General features: G+C 39.8%; 1 protein-coding gene across 2 annotated transcripts in view; it reads left to right on the plus strand.

Annotated features, from left to right (window-relative positions):
* Window positions 1-11,473, plus strand: part of NFE2L2 (NFE2 like bZIP transcription factor 2) — a 28,112-nt gene that overhangs the window by 9,425 nt on the left and 7,214 nt on the right. For both annotated transcript variants that reach the window (XM_063400445.1, XM_063400446.1), the window contains exons 2-4: window positions 8,608-8,877; window positions 9,033-9,128; window positions 9,474-9,653. In XM_063400445.1, the coding sequence (XP_063256515.1) occupies window positions 8,608-8,877; window positions 9,033-9,128; window positions 9,474-9,653 (546 nt within the window). The remainder of the gene's footprint in view (window positions 1-8,607; window positions 8,878-9,032; window positions 9,129-9,473; window positions 9,654-11,473) is intronic.

Raw genomic sequence — 11,473 nt, forward strand, 5'->3', positions numbered from 1 at the left:
TGCTGCTGGGTCCACAAACAGCCATAACAAAGTGAGTTCCTTACGAGGTGAGTGAGGTGGAAGTTGCCAAGCCGTGCCTCTGGCAGTGTGGAGCATGCAGTGTCCACATCCAGTGCTGCAGCTGTAATGGCCCAGCCGGTGCTGGCCCTGGAACCTGCCCAGCCATCAGCAGCACGACAGCTGGAAATGGGGACTTTACACTGAGATGCCAATGCTGGGAAAACATGAAGTACCAGAAAGATATAATCCTGGAGAATATATGGATCCTCAAACAAACACACAGTTTTCGTGTTTGGTTTGGGACGTGCTTTTCAAAAAGGTGTGACATTGAAATAGTGGCTAATAGGTTGTAACCCAAGTTTTATACAATCTAATATTATTTGCAGATTTTTAGGTTCTTTTCTCTGTTCCTATATTCATTTTGCTTCTTGATTTGTTTGATTGGACAAAAGAATGTGCTATAATTTGACTGGATCATGTTTCCCAGATGACTGAGCCATTATTATAAACAAATCCTCTTGTGTATAAACTAGTGAGTATCCTGTGGCAATGTCTGCAGAGTACATGTTTGGCTGGGTACAGCAGAATAGCTTGAAGATAATAATTTAACAGATAATTCTTTTTCAAATACTGTAGGTTCAATATAGAAAATAAAGTGGAATGCAAAGGCTTTTGTATTCCTGTGGTTAAAAGATCAGCAGTATTTTTCTTATATTATTTGTTTACATATAGGGTTTTGTTGTTGTTGTATAAATTACAGAATTCAATAAATGCCCATTTCATTATGATGCTGTTTCAACTTGGGAAAGAAAAAAAAAACCCACACACAAATGAAGCCATTAAAGCCGTATTTAATTTCAGGAAGAGCTGGTCTATCTGAGATGGCTGCTGTTTGAATACCTGTCAAAAAGGGGTTTTATGGTGTGGTACATGGTGATAAGACAACAGCTAGAAAGTCAGGCACATCGCTCGCTTTACTTTTTGGGGCAGCACAGCAGAATTTTGTTGATGTATCAAGTGAAAACAAATAGTCAGACTAACCCACTCTTAGAAAACAATCCTGTAGTTTTGCCAACCTCCCAAGTTCATTATGCAACTTGTGTAATAGCTTGTAACTTGAATACATATTAACTTTTTGTGCTTATTGACTTACTTTCGTAATGCTGCTGATGCAAGATAAAGAAATAGCAAGTCAATAACTCCGTGAAGCTGAAAGAGGGATTCAGAATTGGAGTGTAAGGGGCTGCAACACTACTAGCCAAATATACTGGAAAAGTGAAAATAGTATTAACATGATATAATTAAGACTGAAAAGGGAAAACCAGAACCCATTTGACTAAAAAAGCAAAGCTCTGAAAACATGTACAGCTCATTGCTTTAGATACAGATGCTTCAGAAAGCACTCTGGGATGTCAAGAGTTTTAGGACTAAGTTTGGAAATTAAGAAGTGGGATCACAACCATGGCAATTTTTAGCTTGTTCTGAGCAGCCATGGTAGCACTTGTAAATATGGGCATAATTCAGTTTATTCAAGTAAAAATCATTGTCATCTGTTCTCCATGTTAGACCTTACTCTGTCTTTTCCTTATGACTAAGGCAGAAATAAGGGAATTTGGAACAGATACAATGCGTGATAGATCTGGTCCTCAGTACTAGAGGATAACTTTGGAAAAATCAGGTACTGGACAAAGAAAGTATGTACCAATGTCAAACTTAAGATTTTGCTTTCTGTAAGCCATGCAAACGAGACAGCGGATTGGGGATTTCTATTTTTTTTTTAAGTACATTGAGGACTGAGTACAGTCCAGACCCCACTCAGCCCCTGGAAACCAACACTCTATATGGAACTCTTACTATTTTAAACCTACCATCTAAAATATGTATTGATTAAACAATTTAGAAAAGCACAGTTGCTTCTGGGGTGTCTGAGATCATGAAACAGTCTTCTACAGATCCACAGCACTGAGCAAGAATCCCCTGATCTGTTGTACCATGAATGGTCACCTCAAGGCAGACCAGATGTGGTGGGAAGAGGACTCAGATATGTGTTTCTGATTGTTGGTGATGAGATGGAGCCAGAGAGGAGCGGGTTGCTCCTCCTGCGCCCCAGGCGGGGAGGGCTGTGAGGCGCATGGCCAGTGATTTAAGGAGTGTCAGCAAGGTGGGGTGATTGATTTTGCAGAAAACGAGAAGACTTGCCAGAGTGAAGAAGTGAACTGTTCTCTGTCCTTTCTTCTCCTGTTCTTTGCTGTGTTTCTGATGATGTTTTTCTTTACCTGCTTTGGTCTTGCTTTACTGTTAGTATTAGGATTTTGCAGGTTTTGGAATTGAAATAAAGTTAGTACATTAATGACCATAAACAGCCTTCAACAGCTATGCTTTATTGCAGTTACATTCTTGCTCATTTTTTATGTTCTTCAGGCTTAAAGAAACTTGTCTTTTCACCATACAGGGTGTGTTTTTTACAAGGTATATACGAGGTATATTTTTCCCTGTCAGTTTGGAAAGCTTGCATGCCATGGGGTGTGTTCAAGAAAACCATCATGTTGAAAGATGTACATAACTTACGGATTTAACCTTTGTTGCTACTATTCCTGGAAGATGACATTTCAGGTAAAATGCATAAATAATCCACCTCTCAGAGGAGTTGTGTCTGGAGTGAGGGTTGGGAGAATCCAGAGGGTTGAGTAGTATCCAGAAGAATTGTACTTCCAGCCCAGTCTTTTTGTCAGAGTAATGCCCTTGGACAAGGCTTGTAGTGAAGCTTTCTTAAGAATGCTGGGCAATCCAGCCAAGGAATTTTTCAACTAATCTAATTTATAAGTGTAGATCCTGACAGCTTGACATTTATTAAGAGAGCTTGCTGTAATACAGTGGGAGGTACAGTCTGAAATATGAGATGTGTGTTAGGAGAAAATACAAATTTGCATACATAGACTTAACATTTCAGGAACTGATCTTGTCTGGCTATGTTGGGGCAGAAGAATGTCCCACAATGCACATTCAGCATGGACAGCATTTAACAGGTTTATTTATACAGACAGGGAGTGAAAATTCTCTAGCAATATCACTTCTTCACAGCTAGGCCTTTTCAACCCTTTTTGAGTCCTTGCCTAGGTAAGTTAGCCTGCCAGGGCTTTAAGAATGTTTTGTGGCTCAGGCATCCAAAGACTTGAGGACCAGGAAGAGCAAATGGGCATAAAGAAAGAGGAGCAGGCTGGTGTAGTGTCAAAACATACTGGTTTGATGTCAGTGCACTGTTAGGTGGCACAGGTGTGAAAGAGGAAAAGACATCCCCTTGCATCCATCCAAGCACCTTGTTGCCTTCCAGATTTCTTAGAAGGTCTTGGTGAAAAATGTGGGACAGCAGACTGCTCTGCAGGGCAGTCGGGATTTGACCTTGTGTATTCACAAATCACAGGTTGCTGTCATGTGGCTTTGTTTGACAGCTGTTTGTTCTGTCACACTTCCAAACCCAGAATTCCAGCGTCTGAAATTGCTGTTGTACCCCTCTGCCCACCAGTGTAAATAACTTCTGTCATTCCCTTTTCCCCATTCTTCTCAATTGTTTTTAAAAAGGGTGTTGGGTTAACTTTATCTGCTTTCTGTGCCTTCTCTTAAGCATAAGGCTTATATGTCCAGAATTCTGTTCTGTAATTGTAAACTGTAATTAAGTAACTTACCTTGAAAAAGATTTAGAAAACCAAACAGTAGTTATGGGGATGTCAGATCATCTGAAAACATTAAATTATTTACAAATAGTTCTTAAAAACTACTTGAACAAAATCAGTTCCTCCAAAGGATAACGAGGTGAAAGTCTTCAGCTGTTGCTTCCACTGTGCTTTTCTGAAGTGGTAAGATGTTTCCAGCTCCTCTTGTACTTGCTTTATTACTTGATGGCCTCTGTTTCATTCTTGCCTTGAAGTATCTCAGGTCCTTGAGCCTCACTTCCAACATGTTTTTTATTAAAGCAGAAATGTAAGGTGCTTTTTTCTTCATTCCCTTCACTTTCTGGAAAACAGATAAGAATTGAGGGGTACTTTGCCCTGTCCCTGTCTGTGAGTGAGCTGTAGGAATGCTCTCCTGCTCCTTGTGCGGTGCTGGTTGGGCTCTCTGCTGGATGCAATAGCCCTTCATTCTGTGGCTCCTTTATTGACTCATGCTGGCATGTGAAATCATCTTGGTGGGGTTAGGTGCTAACAGATCATGGGAAAGGAAAACAAATCCTTGTCTGGTGAGAGATTCTGCTCGTGTCATCTCAGTTTATGGTGCAAAAGGCATGACTTTAGAAGTAGATGCACAAACCTCACAATGTGCTCTGCATCCAGGGGATGGCTTACAATGGGTGCAAGGTGCTGAGATTTTTCTCTGCTGACACTTGGGATGCTGGATGTTTCCATTCTAGCAAGGCTACCTGTAAATGGCTTATATTCCAAACAACACCAAAACCAGTCAGGTAAACCAGACAGGGATAAAACAAAAGATTAGCATTTTGTTTAAAACATGGAAGTCAGTCTATGAAGTTACATGGAAACAGGGTCTCTTTGTTTACCCTTCTGCAAATGTTTGCTTAGGAGCAATAAGAGTTAATTGTCAAACTTAACAACGTAGTCAGAGATTTTCTCATAAAATGTATAACAGACTCTGCCCAGATGGCAAATGCTGATATGTAAATCTAAAACATGAAAATTTCCATTGGGGCCCAGATGGTGGCTTAATGTGAATTGTTTAACATTTATGTTTATCTTATTAAAAGTGCCTTTATATGTCCAAACTAAGCTATCAATGTGGTTGGAAGAGCATATCACTAAATGAACAGAAAAATCAAACCATCAGTACAAGGCACCTCCTGCTTACATGGATCATGGGAAAGCAAACATGTCTTCTGTTGTTCTGTATTCAGAATTGCAAAGAAAATCAAACCAAAATCAACCAAAATCAATTTGTTGTTTGTCTGCTTGGGAAAAGCCTGAAACCCATACCATTTCTCCAAAGCTAAAAATGTTGGACAGCAGTAATACACAAGTTGAATCCCATAAGGTATTTGCCTTTGGCCTGGGTGTTCAGAGGGAGAGAGCTGAGCTCCAGGCGAGGGGGAAGCACCGTGGCTGCAATCCCTCCTGGGCACAGGCCGGGCTCTTCCTGCACGGCCTCTGGGCTCTGCCAAACCCATCATTTCCTCTGATGCAATCCAAGAAGTTGCACAACGGAGGAAAGAACAAGTGGGCGCTTGTGGAGGCTGTCACATGAGCTGTGCCTTTGCAGTAAATGTGTCTGATATTCAGGGAAGTGGTCAGCCGGGCTCTGAAGGGCAGCAGCCAGCTCTGGGTCAGATGAATCTTTCACAGGACTCGGTGCACGTGTTCCAGCTGAGATGCCAGTCTGTGCTCACTTGTCCCTCCAAACGAGTCTTTCAGAGACCAGCACCTCGTGCTGAGGCATCTAAAAACCAGCGTGTTGTTCTTGCACAGGAGAGGGGAACACGTTTTAATAGCTGTAGTTTTAACACCCAGGCATTGAGTACACAGTCACTTCTGGAATACTTTCACAGTAGAAGGGGAAAATCGCTTCAGTGATGAACCTAAAGCAGAATGCCTGCCTGCGTGGGTACCTCTGTGTATGTGTGTGCTGGTGTTAGACAAGGCAGGGAAATAAAGAGGAAGACTGTGGGGAGGCTGAAGGAGGAAAATTGCAAAATGTTTGCTTTAGACCGCAAGGTTCTTTTTAAGAGTTCTTTGCCATTACCTCGTGCTTGTGGTTGTGATTCATTCCTTAGTGAATCACTGGTCAATGTTGCCTCCCTTAACTTTGACCTGAGGCTTTGGACTAATGACCAGAATACTTTTTTTTTCCTGAGAAGGGAAGTACAAGCATTGGCTGGAATTACAGATAAGTGTTAAGTGGCAGGTTAATATTTAAATCAGTGTGCTGTTACGTACTATATATCAGTATATTGGCCAGAAGAACACTTCCTCCATGTAACCTATTTATGTTAAGAGTAATTAGCTGAATTGTTATTCAAAGTTAAGACTAATATTGCTGTATTTATGTACGAGTTTTCAAACTGAAAATAGGAGGGCTCTTTACAGTTACATGGCTGTAACAAAAACAAAACAAGCCATCCTTTTGGGTTTAAGTGTCACTAGCACAACTAAATAAAATTTAAAAGGTCTCCTGACAAGCATTGCTCTCCAGGGTAGAGCATGACACTGGCAAGGCTTAACTCTTTGCTAGAGATAAGACACTGACCTAAATATGCCCCCTTGAAAAATAGTGACAGGACCCAATCAGTGCTGTCATATTTGTCAAACAACAATTCAAGATCCTGACCATCTTGTTAAGTATGCAAGCATATTCATTGAAACAACAATCCTGAACTGGCTGCTGCACGCACAAAGAGGCAGAGGTGTACAGCCACATTTCCTTTTGTCAGCTGGTGTCTTTGGAGACATCTCATCCCACAAAGGAGGCAGCACTCAAAGCTACTTTGGTAATGAATATTGCCATTAGAAGGGCTGAAAGGTGTGATAGCTGGATCTTAATTTTTTGTACTAAGGTTACATGGATTTTTTTCTTAAGGAAAATGTGTTTTGCCTTCTGTAGCTCCAGAAAGAAAATTTTTTTGGTTTTCATTATTTAACCTGAAACTGTGCACCAGTTCTGATATTTTTGTGCATTATATACACACATGCACAAAAAAACCCCCACTTTTGAGTCACATTTTTAATGGTGCTTTGTAAATGAATAATTCAGAAGTGAGCTCTAAAATCCAGATCCTGCAGTTTTATCCAGAACATATTGCAAATGCTCAGAGACTAGGAAACACTTTTGGATCTGCTGCAGAAGGAGACACTGAGCAGCTGGTAAACTACTGGCCCTTAATGAAGCCATACCATATTGCAGTATCTCCAATTACTGCAGAACTTAATTAGTTCATTTTACCCTGCCAATCTGGAAAGACCAAACATTGTCTTGGGCAGCCACTGTAATAATTTCAGCTTCTTCATTGCTGGCCATTAAAGCTGAGTTTGGTCTCTCCCAACAAGGTATACTAAATATGTTTTAGATTTGGGAGTGCCTGCGTTTTGTTACACAAAGATATTTTACGTAACTACCCAATTTTAGTAAAAATACATTTGTTTAGTTATTAGTGGAAGTCAGTCATGGCACGTGGAATGAGGACACTGAATTGAGTTGTTCAGATGTGGACTTGGCCTAAAGATTTTTGCCTAGCTGTTGTACAAATGTGATGATTTTGAATGGCAGCATGAGCTGGCATTCACATTACTTTGTTCTCTATTTGAAAATAACTTTCAGAGCGAAGGGAATGTTTTAATTTGATACTTTGGCAAAAAATTGTATCTTGGGTGTAGAGCTGCAGAGTGCATCAGGAAGGTTCTGTTTACATGAAATGCAGTGTTTGGTGTATTACTTGTAGTGGGTTATCTGATGAGGATGCCCAACACTGAACATTATTTTCACATGCTGCCCTAAAGAGAACTTAAGCATGAAACATGATGTAAAATCAAAAACTTCCAGGCACTAGCTAAATGGTTGGTATTTACTGTCTGAGAAATGTGGCTAGTAAATATTACAATTCTGTATCAGCAGGCATACACATAGATAAATTTTGAGTGGTAGGTTTTCTTCATGGAAGAAAATACTCTAGACTTCAGTCCTAAAAATATTGATTATTGGAACAGGAAAAAACTAAAACAAGAGAATCAATCCACTAACCCCCTTGCCCTCCTCCCCTCCTCCCACATAAAAAATCCTGATGCAATAAATTAAAAGTCATAGTAGCCAAAGAAAATAGTATTAAGCAATTGCTTCTTCCTAAATAGCAGAATTCCATTTGGACTCTGTGATGAGCCAGGGGCCAACTCATTACCAGTATTTGAGACCCTGCAACCACTGTTTATGCTCCAAACCAGCCACATTTAGAACATCAATACGGACTAAGCTTTAAATTACAATTGTTTACTCATAGTCCTAATAATTGTCTTTAGTGCTAGTGGTGTTATGTCACTTGGTGTCTTTGGAACCAGATTCTCTTCTAGCTCTGAAGCTCTGTTCTGCTGATCTTTGAGATTAATACCAGAATGGAACATTAATATTCCAAAAGACATTTTGCAGTACGGCTATTATAGTTACTTCAGGAAGCCTCCATCATGTTTTTAGTCAGGTTTTGCAGTTTTACAAGAACATGTGAAAAAAAAATTTACATGGTCAAACTTTTCACATTTTCTCTTCTAAAAATTACTTTCTTTGTGACAAATTCATCCTGTACCTTCATGTTTTCTGTAAGACAAGTCAAAAAAGAAGAATGTATTTATCCTCTGGCTAGTTCCTGTATTTCCTTACCAACTGTAATAAGTTCTTGGTTTTCTATGATCCTGTGTGTGGGCCACAGGAACCAAACCACCACATCACACACTTCAGAAAGGTCCTATAGAGCTGTGTTTTGTTTTGGTAATTTTGTAGGATTGAGAGAATAAGCTTCAGTTATGAGTCTACTCATTTGACACAGACATAAAAAGCTTTGCTGTTGTTCTAAACCAGTTCTGCCGGGGAGGAACTTGCTTTAAAAAAGCTTTTCTGTTGCAGGACATGAACTTGATCGACATCCTTTGGAGGCAAGATATTGACCTTGGGGCAAGACGTGAAGTTTTTGATTCTAGTCAGCGGCAGAAGGAGTATGAACTTGAGAAACAGAAGAAACTTGAAAAGGAAAGACAAGAGCGGCTCCAAAAAGAGCAGGAGGAAGCCTTGCTGGCTCAGCTGGAGTTAGACGAAGAGACAGGTGAATTCATCCCTGTGCAGCCAGCTCAGTGCATTCAGTCAGAAAACACTGAGGCACCCGTTGTTTTCTCACAGGTAAACTCCAGTGGTTTGTGTTTAACCCCTTTCCCACTCACAAGAAGGCATAATTACTAGTGGCTGCCTAAAATGGATTTGCATGTGTTGCTCTAATGGAAGATGTTCCGTTACTCAAAGATGCAGTAACCTTTCTGCATAACTTTCCTATTTAGACCCCAGAGCCTTCAAAACCAGAAGCAGAGGCCTTGTCCTTTGATGACTGCATGCAGCTCTTGGCAGAAGCATTCCCGTTTATAGATGAGCATGAGGTAAAAATGCACAGTTCAGCGATTTCATGGGTGGTCTAACACGGGGTCAATCTCATGTCTTCTCTGACTAAGCTTTGTCTTCAGCATAACACTAATTTGTGGTCTGAGTTTCCTCCTCAAGCTGTCTCCAGCTAGCATAAAGCAGTGGGTATGCTTGAGCCTATTTTTATATTATTCCGTTATATTTTAAAAAATGCTTTTCTTAAGAAACACCTCTTTATTCTGCAGAAACGGTAGAATCTAAAAACTAGATTTTTGCTTTGGAAAATGCACATCTGGTTTTTTGAGTGGTTTTTTTTTTAGTTGTTTTGTTCAGCTTTTTAAATTTTTGTTTAAACCCTTCAGGCTTCTTCAGCTGCATTCCAGTCACTGGTTCCTGCTCAGGTCAGTAGCAACCCAGCCTTTGTTTCCTCAGATCAAACTCAGCCGCCTGAATCCCCTGACCTAGTTCAGCCCACTGATGCAGAGAATATGCAGAACATAGAGCAAGTTTGGGAAGAATTACTGTCCCTTCCAGAGTTACAGGTTAGTATGATAAGCACCTGAAAAACAAAGCATGATGTTTTTGGAGGGCTACAGTATTTTGGAGAAGGCAGTACAAGAGCATCTGAACAGATGGCGATTATGACTTGGTTTCTACACCTGTAGCGTGCTTATAACTCAATATAAGCTTTAATTTTTTTCAAAAATAATATATTAAATAACATGTAGAAAGAATGAGTTGTTTATGGATAAGCCTTAACGAAACACTTCTCAGTCAGAACTTCCTCATGTTTAGCAAGTCACTGTTTGCCTCTGTGTGCAACTTGATACAGCGTGATCATTGTTAAGATTCAGCTGCTCAAAAATGGACACTTCTGAGTCACGGATTTACAACAGGAATTTTCACAAGTGTTACTGTAAAAGTTGGGGGCTTTTTGGCAGTGTCTCATGCGAATATGATTACTTTTGCATTCAACTTTTATCTAAGGAAAAGGTTGTTTAAAGCTGATTACAGAGTATATATTTAGGTACACAAAAGAGTCAGGTATGCTGTTTGTATATGTATTTTTATATATAAATATATATATAATTTTTTAAAATATATATTTATAGATCTAAATATATATATTTAGATACATTCAGTAAAAACAACTTGTATAATGTACATGAACTGGATATTTCAAAGGAACAAAAAATCACTTTGCTAATACAGAGAATATGTAGGAATTTTTATCCTATATTTATATTTCTATTTTCTTTATATTTTACTATAAAACTGAATAAATTTATTTTTAATATATATACTGTAGAATATCATCATGCTTTCCATCATGCTGCTGCTCTACTTTATGCTATTAATACAAGAGATGATTGCTTGGTGGACTGCCCATAAATCTGAATCATTGAAAAAAACTAAAGTGGAAATTTGCAGGAGCTGAATTTTTCCTGCCATTCTCCCTTTTCCCTTCATCTTTTTATATTTGATATATTCTTCTAGTTTTCTAACCTGATTACTGTGTTAGGCTTAAAGGCCCCACATAAGTAACAAGGGCAATTGGCTGTGATGAGGCAGCAGTGATGGTGAAAATACAACCAAACCAAAATAATCTATTGCAGTAATTCTGAATAGTAATGGAATCATTTTCTGGGGAAAAAAAAGATAATTAAAATGAGGGCACTGCCTTTTACAAATTATGTTTAAAGAAATGGAAAAATAGAGCTTTCAAATTGAAAATCTTGGCCTAAGCCAGGAACAACATCTAGTTAAGTAATTCCTGGGGGAGAGCAGGCCTGTTTATTTCAGCTTTAGTTAGGCAACTGCCACCCCACTGGAAAGTTGTTCTTGTAACCAGTGGAAGGCCATCAGTGGAGCAGTCTGATGCTCAAACTGGTGTTTGCCTGCTGAACTCATGTGTGTTTGCCAGGCTCCATGTTAGCACTCTCCTTACTTCACCAAGAAGTTCACCACATTGCTCTGCTCAACAGCTCCTTCATGCAGTAAATCCTAGAAGAATCTTGGTTTTGAGGAACCGTGACATGAAGGTAGCAGTGCTAGGAGTGCTTGTTTGGTGTACATGCTCAGTAAGTCTCATTCAGGAATTTCACATTTCTGTACTCGTGCCATTCCTAGCAGTGGTGCTTGTGAGGAGTTCAGAGCTGGCAGCTCCAGGACCCCCACTAGCAATTACCAGAACAGGAGGCCTTCATGCAGGTTCTGTGACACATTGGAATGGGTGTCTCCAGCAGCTTGCTCTGAGCCTGAGAGGCTCTGCTCTCCTACTCTAAACAGCTTTGGAAGTTGTGTTGTGCTCTTGTTTTGGTGTCTGTTGTCTTCCTCAGCTGCCTCTTCACAGCACAAGGGT

This window comes from Prinia subflava, chromosome 6, assembly GCF_021018805.1.
Source record: "Prinia subflava isolate CZ2003 ecotype Zambia chromosome 6, Cam_Psub_1.2, whole genome shotgun sequence".
In the NCBI taxonomy this organism is placed as follows: domain Eukaryota; kingdom Metazoa; phylum Chordata; class Aves; order Passeriformes; family Cisticolidae; genus Prinia; species Prinia subflava.